At 42.0% G+C, this 12,946-nt stretch overlaps 1 protein-coding gene across 1 annotated transcript in view; it reads right to left on the minus strand.

Moving 5' to 3' along the window:
• Window positions 1-12,572, minus strand: part of atg16l2 (autophagy related 16 like 2) — a 30,255-nt gene extending 17,683 nt beyond the window's left edge. The window contains exons 1-12 of the mRNA XM_088638495.1: window positions 12,294-12,572; window positions 11,486-11,555; window positions 10,788-10,881; window positions 9,805-9,878; window positions 8,827-9,078; window positions 8,035-8,100; window positions 5,809-5,898; window positions 5,557-5,610; window positions 5,139-5,244; window positions 2,507-2,612; window positions 1,099-1,169; window positions 395-466 (exon numbers count right to left, since the gene is read on the minus strand). Of these exons, the coding sequence (XP_088494621.1) occupies window positions 395-466; window positions 1,099-1,169; window positions 2,507-2,612; window positions 5,139-5,244; window positions 5,557-5,610; window positions 5,809-5,898; window positions 8,035-8,100; window positions 8,827-9,078; window positions 9,805-9,878; window positions 10,788-10,881; window positions 11,486-11,555; window positions 12,294-12,435 (1,197 nt within the window). The 5' untranslated portion in view covers window positions 12,436-12,572. The remainder of the gene's footprint in view (window positions 1-394; window positions 467-1,098; window positions 1,170-2,506; window positions 2,613-5,138; window positions 5,245-5,556; window positions 5,611-5,808; window positions 5,899-8,034; window positions 8,101-8,826; window positions 9,079-9,804; window positions 9,879-10,787; window positions 10,882-11,485; window positions 11,556-12,293) is intronic.
• Window positions 12,573-12,946: the final 374 nt, after the last annotated feature.

Here is a 12,946-nt window from a genome sequence, read left to right on the forward strand (position 1 = left end):
ACAGCACTGCAATTATTGACACGCAAAGGGATTTTAACAGCATGTGAAATGAAAGATGAACATGAAATAAAAGTCTAATAAGTCACAAAAAATTAAGTTAAAAAACGGTAAAAGCTGTGCTTGGTATCTTAACTTTTAAAACATTAGACAATCCATGTTGTTGAGTTTGGAGTGCACATGCGAGAACTGGCATCTGAATTTTCTGTCAGACTCCAGGACGTTCAGCATCTTGGCCTGATGTTTTATTTTCTGATTAAAACAGACAGCTTCAATACCACAGACAGAGAGTTTTCTGTATTTTGATGGATGGGAGTTGAGGATTTTGAAATGCGGCTCACTGAAATACAGTGCTCAGGCTTATCAAAGGTCCGAGATCAGTAACATGTTTGATTACCTTTGGCACACAATCATCCAGTTTCCAGAAAAGGGCTGAATTGTCGTATGATGCAGCTAAAATTTTGGTCCCCTTAAATAAAGAAGATACAGTATGTATTTAACATCCTGAAAGGCTTATATCACAAGCTTCACTCCTCTAGTGACCACAGATACGAAACTCTAGTTTTGCCTTTTGTGATAGCAACTCTTTTATTATTAATGCATCATGATACCTGAAATGAAAACAACCATGACAAAAGACACACATTCCAGTATAATCAAATACATATCTTCTAGAGGCCATACAGTAAAGCTTTTACGGTCAGAAGAATTTCATAAGTTACATTTAACAAATTTCTTAAGTAAGCAGTATTTTCTTTTGTCTCTTTGCCTGTTCTTTTCAGGCTAAACAATAAGTTGCTACACTTTACAGTATAAAGTACCACTGTCTTCTCTCTCCTTATAGCTCACACTGAAACACCTTGCTTTCTGTGTGTGAGAAAGTGTATGTAAACTTTAAAAGCTAAACAGAAAATAACTGTATTTTTCACTTTCCTTGAAACTAATTGTCATGTTTCAGGTCCTCATGCTTCCCTGATAACCATGCTTTTATCAGGCAACATGACAACAGAGCTAGTCGAACAATACTTTTAAAAAACGTACCTCCGAAAGAACAAGCAGCTGTCAGACAGAAAAGGGAAAGAGAAAAAGTAAGTTACTTACTGTTGGGTCAAACTCTATACTTGTTATTCCCTCGTTGCTGCCCCGTAGTGTTCCTCTGCTGTGCATCCTGCCTAAAATAAACCATGGAAGGTTTATGAAAGCAAATAATAGTAATAATTATAATTGCTTACACTTATATAGTGCTTTCCAGGACACTCGACTCAAAGTTCTTTACAGGTAACTCCCCTCCACCACCACCTGGATGATGCGACGGCAGCCATAGTGCGCCAGAATGCTCACCAGGAGAGCAGAGTAATGAAGCCAATTACTATTAATTACAATGAATGAAGGGATTATTAGGAGGCCATGACTGGTAAAGGCCAATGGGAATTCTGGGCAGGACACCGAGGTTACACCTCAGAGTCGGGACCTCAGTTTTATGTCTCATCTGAAGGACGGCGCCTGTTTACAGTATAGTGCCCCCGTCACTATACTGGGGCATTAGGACCCACATGGACCACAGGGTGAGCGCCCCCTGCTGGCCCCACTAACACCTCTTCCAGCAGCAACCTTAGTTTTTCCCAGGAGGTCTCCCATCCAGGTTCACACCTGCTTAGCTTCAGTGGGCTGCCTGTTGTGAGTTGCAGGGTGATATGGCTGCTGGCTACAAATAAGCAGTATTTTAAAATACTCCAAACTCACTATTCAGACAAATAATACTTTACTGTTTCATACTAAAAAGCTTTTGAAATAAGAAAAAAAAAATTCCAAGGGGGAATGCTTGCTGTAGCTGCTTCTTTATTCAACTTTGTGTGAAGAAATGCTGGAGAAGTACCTCGGCCCTCACTGGGGATGCTGCAAACGTACATTATGACAAATGCAAGTTCTAACACGATACAATGATGAAAAAAAGAGACACCTGTAAAGGCTGAAGAACAGTTTAGAATAAAAAATAATAAAATAAAAAAATATAATTATAACAGGATCTAAGAATTTATGCTTTGAGGAAACCATTTTAAGTTTGAAATGCCCTAAGGTCTTCAAAGAATGCAATATTACACAGTTCTACTGTTGCAGTTTACACAAATTATAATTACTGTGTCTTTTTCACATTCTTTTTCACATATTCCCTAGACGTACACAGAGAAGAATCTTCGGTGATATCTGTCCAACAGGAAACAAACTGTTAAGATGTGCATTTTTTTTTCCCAACAAAAGATTTAAGTGGCAGTCCACACAATAATGAGCATTTGCTGCCATCTACTGGTGAAATGCATTGCCAGCTCAATTTAGCTAAACATCGAATCCTTATTAATATTTCATGTACCTCAGTCTACAAACCTCTTTAGAGAACACGTCTAAACAGTGGTGCTGAGACCAAGCCACCAACACTTCATACAGGGAAGTTTATTCTTCCCTTGTCTCTTTGGCTTCCTTCATATTTCATTGCCAATGACAAAACATCTACCTGCTTTTATATCCCAGACCTTGATGACTCTGTCAGTGCCTCCTGTAGCCAACAGCTTGGAACTGGAGCTGAATTTTACAGCATTGATTCCTAATTCATGAGCATCCTAGGAGAAAGGAGATTTAACAGTTGTTTATAACATGTCAATAAAATTAACTACATTAATCTACCTCAAGGAGGTCAACCCACGCATCAGTGTTGCTTTTTTCCATTTTAAACATGCATTTCAAGGAATCCCTTGAAAAATGATATCTGCTTTCATTCTTAACTTGCTGTTTAAGGATGCACTCAAATTATACAAAAATTGGGTATGAAGAGACACTGTACTACCCTTCCAGAGAACATCTGAAGCTTTCTTCCAAAACAATCCTTATTTTGCTTCCATTTTGTGTCAAATGTTCCCTTGGAAAAGGGACCAAAAAATGTTTCAGGAAATACATAATCTTTAAGAAAAGGTCACGACTGAGATCCCTACAGGGGTGTACTTTCACTAAAGAGAGGTGCAACAGACTGAATAACTGCTGCACTTAATAGAAACCATACAGTATACTGTAACACAACACACTTAATACAATGACAAATAATACAATGGAACCACCTCACCACATCCACTAAGTCTTAGAAGTCTGAAAAGCCAGCAGCCACAAGGGAAGTTCAACAAACTTTAAAATGTTGGTAAAAAGTAATTTGAAGAACTTTGCATAACACTTTGCATGTAACTGGTTTACCTTTGTCAACACCTCTTTGAACATATAATTAGAAATGTACAGTACATATACTTACTGCACATGGTACTGCTTAAAAGAAACATAAATGGCATAAGTCATAAGTGAACTTAATTCAATTCTGGCTTAATGTAAATTGAATATTTTATTTCATATAGCATTAAGTATAAACAGGATGCATGACATCTTTAAATTCTTAGTGTTAAAAAAGTATAGTGAGAAGTACTACTTTGAATAAGATTTAATTCTTTACTGAAAAATAACAAAGTATAATAGAGTCAAGCTCCAACACCAATCAGAATGTGAGAGCTTAAAAAAGCATTACAGTACCAAAGAAGCATTCAGAAGAACTGCAGTGCATCATATTTCTCTACACAGATTAATACATTTCACAAATTACTATGTGCAAAATAATGCACTACAGAGGAACAACGTCATACTTCATCACAAGGGGAATGTTCCTCTTCCTCTACACACATCTCACTGTTCACACACCTGAAGGATCCACAGCTGAAAGTTTCTTTGCTTTTTACTTTCAGAGAGAAATTAATCTCAATTTAATTACTCACTCTCTCTCTCTGCATGATTGAACGAACATTTTGTTTTGTGAACCTATAGAAATTATAAATATATTTTATATATATTTGTGAAACGCTAGAAAGTTTCATAAGTAAAAGGGAAAACAGGAAATGGTGAACTGAAATAGTTCTGGTTCACCATGCGCTGTGTGAACTGTCTTCAAGACTCAAGCGTGTGCTGTGCCTTTCTGTGTCAGAACAGAACATCAAGACAAAGCTGCGTTGTCACAGAATCACAGAGCGCGTTTTGTCTCACTGACAGCAGGAGCGCCAGAATGGAATTAACTCCCAAATCTGAGCCAGTTCACCATTCAGTATTTCTAATTTCATACATTTACAAGCTTAATGAATCCTGACATGTATCTTAGCAAATTAAATTTTGAAAAGACACAATGTAGGAAAAGTTTGAAGCCTGTTTGATTAGTCGTGTAATCATCTTGCTTTTATCAGTTTGTCATGTGTGTAAATCGTTTACTGCAGCCTAAGGACATTTTTAACATACTGTAGCTGTTCTGCTGAAGAGCAAATGCTGCTGTCAGTAAGGAACACAACATAAGGCAATCCTCCAATACTCTCTTTTTTCTTTTCAAATGGTGATTTAAATATTTTGTGCACAAAAACCCAGGACGACAGCACAAGTACTACAGAATCTTAAGGCATCTGGAAAACAGATTAAGAGTGACAGTCAGCTATATTGTGACAACGTTCAAGTAGGGAGCTGCAGTGGTATGTGTAGGTGCAAAGGAACAGGTAAAGCAGTGAAAGTCAGCCGTACTGTGACAACATCTGCCCTGTCGCACAACTTAGCGAAGAGGAAGCCACTCTTCCTTCTTCATCTCCAAGGCCACAGGCAAAATCCCACCTTGATTTTAAGCTATACTTCCAAAACTGCAGGATCCTAATTTGGCCCCTTATCCGAATCCTTTATGAGTCCTAACATTTTCTGTATGTGTATTTCTGTATGTATGTCTAGTTTGTTCCATCAAAACATTCAGGCTATGAGGGCAAGAAGCAAAAAAAAAGGAGCAACGTCATTCATCCATGCATCGTCATCCTGAATAACGTTTCCATTCAATCCAGAAAAGGCCATTCCAGCCAAGTGAATATTTCCGTTCACACAGATCTGGAAACGTTATTAATCACCCGACAGGTGGAAAATCAAAATAATCGATTTACTCATGAAAGTCTTGACTTTGCCTTCTTTGGTATTACACTGAGGTGAAAAAGGGCAGAGACTAGCGGAGAACCACCAGCTCTAGTACAGGCAGTGGGCAGAGAATTTACTGAGACTCCACTACATCCTGTGTGCTGAAGAGCCATCATTCTTACCAAGACATGTAGTGCTTTAGCAGGTACCCTGGCTACCACGCAAACTCCAACAGGAACACAGAGATCCTCTTCCAGACTGCTGACGGAACTGCCCCGCTTTCTCATTCTGAAATGGGATGTGCAATAAGCCAGTTAATAATATACTGCAGTCAACAAAACATTCTGTGCTTGCACAGAGCAGGGATCTGGCCAAAATGCTCCATGTAATTGGCTGCAAGCGACACACATATGTGGATCTGAATGACATTAACGGCTGGCATGAATGAGTGAGAGATGAATCATAAGATAAGCAAGAAACTCCGTAAACTATGACAATCTGAAAATTAATTTCTCAACAGTTATCACATATCACATATACTTTCTTGAATTAGATATGGGAGCTTTGAGAAAGACTCCAAGACGAAATAAAATGGCTTACTCAAAGAGCTCCTTAATGGACTCTAAGATCCTGGGTGAGGTGGCAGAGGCAGATCTGAAATGAGATCAGATGAAGCTGATAAAAAAAAGTATGGGTGAAGCATGACAACATTCATCCACTGCCCCCACACATTCCTGCTGGTCAACCTGTCTGTCCTGATCCTGTCTCGTGCTTAAGTGAAAATGCAACATGCCTGTCTGAAATGTTGCTTTCTCACAGCCCGCATGGAAGAGCACTGCCATTCCTTCTTACCGAAAGGATCTGGTCGGTCGCTTCTCCGCTTTTTCTTCCACTTCCTCCTTTAGAGCTCCTCTTTTCGTAGGCTGCGTATTTCCAGAACCACTTTAAAATAAAAGACGTGGGACAGCAAAAAAAAAAAAGAGAAACAAAAGGCATTTAACACTCAGCGTTACATCCCCCTCCCCCCCCAATTCTATTTGCTATATAACCATCCAATGGAAAAATGGCCAATTTCTGCTTTCATACCCCGGCTTACAGCTACTAACCCCACTGATCACACGAGGGGAGAGTGAGGAGGTGTAGGAGGACTCGGGTCCTGCCGCCCTCAGGCCATCTGGCCAAAATCAACTGAGGGAGAAGCACCTCCGTCACCCTCAGCACTGCGGCTGCCCGGGAGACCGAAGGGGTCACTGTCTGAGCATAAGCTAAAACATCCCTCGCTGACCAACTCTAGCCTTGACCCCAGCCGATCGTGTGCTACCGCTCCGCGAACCCTGCTCGTGGCCAGCGGCGGACATGACCCAGGCTGAAACCCCCATGTGAACGCCTCCAGAAGCTTGACCCCTCGGGAGTCCCATTTCCAATTCCGATTTTTAAGATAATAACACGAGTGACAGGAAACCTTGAACCTTGAACTCTGAACTCTGAACGCTACTGCACTGAAAAACAACAACGATAAACTTTCACACCTCAGATTAGATGATTAGATCTAAATTATCTGCATTAAATTAAACCAAGTGGAGGGATGGCATTTATTACTGATTCAAAACTACTGTTTAAATGTTTTACATCAAGTAATGCTGAAATCATGTTGCATATCCCCCACATATAGTTTTCACATCAGATGATAGGAGCACCACAACACACTATATGTGCTAGCTGCTTGACGGAGTTCTGTTTCACATCAATTTATTTAATTATTTCCAAATGTTGGGGCGAGATCTCAAAGGTGTCCGCATCAAAACCCTACGGCTTTTTTGCTGGCTGAGCTTGTTGGTGATTTATAAATTGGACCCATGAAATCTATTACAATACCCAGAAGAGGATTGATCGCTTTCCAATTAGTGCCGGCTTACAGACAAGCTTCAAGTGAACACCTAGAGCCTGTCACCTCTGCAGACTCAGATCTTCTGGGTTTATACCACATAATTACTCCAGGCAGGCACTGCTTTGTGCTGCTTAACAGGTTAATTCCTCACAGGAGGCCAATTACAATTCACTCTTATGCTTGGTCTGTTTCAATAAGACTTCCCAAAGGCTTTCACAAACCTACCAATTCCTCTTTCGCGTGGTGCATTAATGCACAATTCCCTGCCTGCTCTCCCACTTGTCACCCAACTGCATTTTTTAGCGTTTTTTTTAGATTCCTGTAAATAACCAGACATTCTTCAGATTGTGGAAGCAGCCTTTAGGCTTTCAATGTGGGGGTGTAGATACTTCAAGCAAACGTTGAACAGTCTATCGTGTTATTGTGCTGGTCTATAAGCACAACTAAAACATATCCAGGATAAACTGTCAATAGTTCATTTTCTGGAATCTTCTCTTAACCTCTATTCACATACATTTACTCTAAAACAGTTATCTTTCCAAAAAGTAGGATAAGAGATATCAAGTGGCAGCAAATGTGAAGGGTTTTAAGTGGTACTGGAGAGCTTTTATTCAAAGATAGAGGAAAATGTCCCAGATAATTTTGTGTGAGATACCTCACAATAAAACTATCATGGGCTAAAAAATATTCAAGACTTAAAGGCAATAAAACTTAACAAAAGACTATTGGAAGCAATAGTATTGCTAATAGTTTTAATGCCTCTCAGGATATAAGAGATTTAGACTGTTAGGTTATTAGAAAACAAGATATAATAAAACAAACTTTTAAAAGCCTGCCTGAGTTAAATGTATTTAACTTAGAGCCACCCAACCACAGCATGTGCCTGCATGTAAAGCATATAAATAGTATGTTTCACACTTATTACAACATCAAAGAATTAACCAATATTGGTTTAATGTTCCTTACAACTGTTTTACAATTTAAGACAGTGTACAATTATTATCCATTCACTATATAACTACTGATGCCTGAGAAATTTCACATTATCATTTACTAGGACTGCAGTGACTGAATTGTTTTCGACTTTCCACACCAGTTTTATGGATAGTTTCATGGACGAGAGGTGTGAAACATCCTAAACACCATTACCACACAACACACCATTACACTGACTGCTTCGCTGCACTTACATGTCAATGTTGACTTTCTTCTTTACTGCTGTCTCAAGCTCCTTTTTCAAAGTGGCAGCTCTCGCTCTGCGTTGTTAGGAAAGAAGGCCACATTAATCGTCACATTAAACATTACTGCTCCAGTGAAAAACCCAGCACATACTGGAAAGAGCTATCCCTACTATACTGCAACTGAGCAAGGGAGAAAGACCACCAAGATGCACTGTATTCTAAAGTCTTTTCAGCAAGCACCCTGTCATGTCAATGATACATGGGCCACTCGAAGAAAAACAATGTATAAAATGAAAATACACGTATTTCAAATGAAGGTCTATGAAGAGGAATATGCAGCAGTTAGGCTTCACTAATTTTAGTGCTTACTTGTCACTCAATAGTACCCTTTGTTTGTCTCTCTATAAAATACACTATTCTTTAGGACAAATAAACAGACTCCCTGATTGAAAAGAGCTTCTGTAAGTACTACTAAGCTGTGAGGGGAAGAGGCATGTTTGATGAAGATCTATCTCCGATTAAAACCATGCGGGTTCATAAGGTAAAAATCAGGTGCTCATTTTAGTGCTACACCTGTTTCTATAGTTTGTGAGCACGTCTCAGCTGGCAATCTGAACATGGTAGCAATGTGTTCTACCACACATTGCTACCATGACTTCACAGGCCTCAACTTCACAGGCCTCAACCACAGAGGCACATCCCACCAGAATTCAGCCGAAGTGCCATCACAAGCTGCAGAAGCAGACTCTCGCCCCCAGTGCGGGGCGCGCTGCCTGCTGGTACCCTCCCAAAAACACTCACTGCACTCTCCTCTCGTTCTTGCTGTTCATGATCTCAGCGGCCAGCTCCTTGCCCTTGATGAGGTCTTCCAGAAGCTCGGAGCCCCGCACCTCCTCCCGGCGGTACGTCTCGTCCATCCTGCGGTGCTGCTCCAGCAGGGAATCGTACTCCCTTTTCAAGGCACGGTTTCCCTCCTGCACCTCGGCGACTCGCGCCCTCAGGCTCCTGCACTCCGACTCCACAGCTCCCAGACGTCGCTTCAGCTCCGACATCCTGGGCCCGGGGGGAGGGTGAACCGGCACTCTCTGTTAGGCTCTGGATTCTTATCGCAAATGTGACCGTCGTGGTTCCGCGCGGGCTCGTGCCCTCCCACGAACCCGGGTCTCCGGCGTAACGCAACAGGGAGCCAGCCGAGTGAGCTAAAGGAGACCTCCCCCAGCCCAGGCGGCGGAGGGCGATGACGTCACCGTGTCCGAATTAGCTCTGCTACACAGACTGCACATAATATTATAAATATCTTACAAACGCATTACTCTGGTTTCTTTCGAGAAAAGGCTGGATGAAATCCTGCGATTCTAACTACCTCATGAGGTAGATGGGCCTAATGGCCTCCTGACACTTGTAACGATTCTTACATCTTTATTAGTATCCATTAATATCCGACACCAGCAAGTAACACTCACCAAATCACACTGATTAACTGTCGGCTTTACGTGCTGATTAATAGCAACGTGCAGATAATCGTTTATAAAAAAACAAACTAAACAAAATGAAGCAAATCTATATATGTGTGTATATTATTCCTTTTCTGCATTTCATGGACAACTGACACATTGAAGTGCACCTGCCTTTACTGTGCAAATGTAATCCTAAATAGAGTTGCCCCATCACCTTCTGAAGCAGCATTTTGCACTACAAAACAATCGGATCACACACCACACAGTGAGGGCGTCACAAACTCTCCAGGAAGCAAGAGTTCTGTCCTACAAGGGGCCTCACCTGCCTCGCTGGCCCACCAGGGACGAGTCTTTTATTCTTACACTCTTCTGGAGATCCACAACCTCATAGGCCAGCTGGAAACAAACCAAAACATCTCTTTTGTTTTCAAAACACTGAAAGATTTTGAGCTCGTTTACTCACTCACTGTGTATCTTGCCAGGCGGTACAGACAAAAGGGGCGTGTGACTATCAGTAGCTATCTGAGCGTCCTGCTTTGCTTCCAATCCCATTTGTTAGTCGTGGCAAATATTTGGCCAATTTTCACTACAGCAGCTTCATTCATGTATTTGCATTAATCAGCAACCTGCTTTCTACAACCAGAGGCACGGTTTAGCAATGTTCCCTTCATCTGAGTCACATGGCCGATGTATCTTTAAGGGCAGTGTCAATCGGGTAACTGTCCCTTTAACACTCGAACCACTGGGCAGTGGTGAATCCTGCTAGGCCAGCACAGCGGTTTGCCACAGTGTGCCACTCCCTCCCAGAGGAAGTGACCAACGATCTTATGACGGAATGATCTGATTTTCAGTTTTGATGGCAATCCATTACTAGACACAGGTTTCACGTTGAGTTGAAAAACAATATTCACATTATGTGTAAAATACAGTGTCATTCATATTCCCGGAAGTGAATCTCATCTAATTAACTCCCAGTTTGAGACTTACTTTATTAAAACAAAATACGGGATATACAGGTATGCAGAAAGCTCATTCAAACTGTGCCAGGCCCATGTTTCATTTGAACCTCACTGATCACAGACAGAAAGGGTTACTCTAATGCCACTCAAAATCACCTGTTCAAATCTACTGCAATAGAGAGTACATAGATTTGCACGCTCCTGATTGAAGCTGCCACTGGCTTTCTTGTTATGCTGTCCCATTACTACAACCATGGCTGAACTGTAAACATGAGTCTCATGCAACCTAACTAAAACAAACTGCTGTCTGTTGGGCTCAAGAGCTCAGAAGCATTGTCCCCTGTACCTCTCTGCCAATCTTCTGGAGATATGTCACTTGATCCTCGTGCTGGACAACAGCCATTTCTGATGAGTTTTTAGAAACTGTGTTCGGCAAGCACCTGTAAGACAGAATGACTTTGAGTCACTTATCCTGCTGAGGAGCTTATTAAACAAGGACACTTTCCAACATCCTAAAACCACCTGCATGGCCCCAATCAGACAGTGTCCCTTTTATTATTCCATCACGTCAAGTCTGAGTTGTACAAGGATGGGAGGTTAACATTATCCATATAGACAGTAGTTCAATAAACATTAAACATCTTGTTAGAAATTGTGCATTTATTCGGCAGGATCTTTTTTACATACTAACTGTAACTGTTACAGTTCTGCATCATTGCGATGTTATCTGAGAAAAGAAGTATGAGAGAATTTGCTATATTCATTAGAACATTACTCATGAAAGGTTTGCTCCAGCTTACTAATGCTCATGTACTACTGTACATTACGTGACTTTATGAGGAAGCAGAAATGTGGCGAGATTGATTACGGAGATGAGATAGACTGTATTCCCGATCATGAACATTCCTCCGAGAGGATTCAGTACTCAGGGTGTACAGTAGCAGCGGTGGAGTGAACAGAGTATTTACAGAGGTACTGATTGCTGCTTCTCGTTGACTTGAAGAGCCTTGAAACATCACGTTAAACACGAAGCTGGATCAATACCTCTCCGCTGAGCCCAGTAGCCGTCGCGTGATCTGATCCTTCTGCTTGAATTTCTCCAGCAGCACCATGTCTGCAGAAATAGGTGGAAATAATTGTAAAGAGAATACTGTGCATCCTAAGTCTAAAAAAGAACAAATGTAATTATTTTTTCTTTGGTTTTGTACAGACTTTTTATCTTTCCTAAGCGGGCAGGCCAACTCGAACAACTACGACTGTAGCAGCAGAAGAATAAGTTGCAGAAAAATTAATTCGCCGACAACGGTGGGTACTGCAGGGCTGAAAGGTTCGGTCTTCGACAAAGTCAATAATGCCAGCGGCGAAACCGCTGTCTCCACCTTGAGAAATGGAAAAATAACTTCCTAGTTTTTCAGACCTATGTTACAGAAGAGTAAATTGAGCTGTGTAAGAATGGATACTATTAATTTTATTTTCACCTAAACAAAAACAACATGCCCTGCACGACAGGCGGAAAGAAAAAGCGACCCCCCCCAGAAAAGACGTTTATCCTTTTATTCCAGTCTTCTGCAAAAGATAATTGCCTGTCGGAACTGCTGAACCACTCCGGCAGTACTTTTAATATGAAAAGCAGATCCCCAGCAGTGTCACGATTCGAGAATGCGCTGCTTCTTTACTGATTCACGCCTGTTCTTAGTTTTCGAGGCGCAAGAAAAACGAAATAAAAAAAACCAAAGGATCAACGTAGGAACGCATGGAGTAGTTTTACACCAGATGCATTTTAACATCCTCGCACTAAACGAAGAGGATGTGAAGAAGTTAGACAACGATAGTTATGAAGCGGGCGGCGTACACGATCGGATGACATCCTGGAACATGATCTTCTGGGCCAGGTCCCGCTGCTTGAGCTGCCGGGCGATGTGACGCTTCCAGCTGTCCGCAGCCCTCTTCGGAGCGCTGCCGGCCGAGTGGGCGCTCCGTGCATCGGCCATCATCGCCGGCGGTGCCCGCACTCGCCTTCAGCAGGCATCGCAGGCACCTTCCGCGTGACGTCACCCCGCCGTGCGCTCCGGGGCCGCGTCGCGCGTGTGAGCCGAGGAAAACACAAACAGCGGGACACGCCCCGTGGCAGAACGCACGGGCCAGGACACGCCCCGTGGCAGAACGCACGGGCCAGCCCCCCCCCCCCCCCCCCCAAAATACAACGGGGTCGGTCACGTGCAGGAGGCGTGCCGCCCTGTATGTCAGTGCAAAGGCAGAGGACAGAACAGTAGTTACATACAGTACGTACTGGACGATGAAGTGGTCTGGGGGAGAATCCCTCGTTGGAGCATTTTAAACGGGATGTAGAGGAGTATCTGCCGACTATTTCAAAATGCAAAAGTATGAAAGGCGTCATTTTTTTATTGGATTTGTTTAAACTTTTCTTTCATAATTTAAATGTATTTTGCAGTATGTACCCCTGACGATGTTTGTGTCTTGAAAGCGTAGATGTACTCTCGTTTG

The sequence above is a fragment of the Lepisosteus platostomus genome, chromosome 7 (assembly GCF_059453375.1).
Source record: "Lepisosteus platostomus isolate fLepPlt1 chromosome 7, fLepPlt1.hap1, whole genome shotgun sequence".
NCBI classification, from domain to species: domain Eukaryota; kingdom Metazoa; phylum Chordata; class Actinopteri; order Semionotiformes; family Lepisosteidae; genus Lepisosteus; species Lepisosteus platostomus.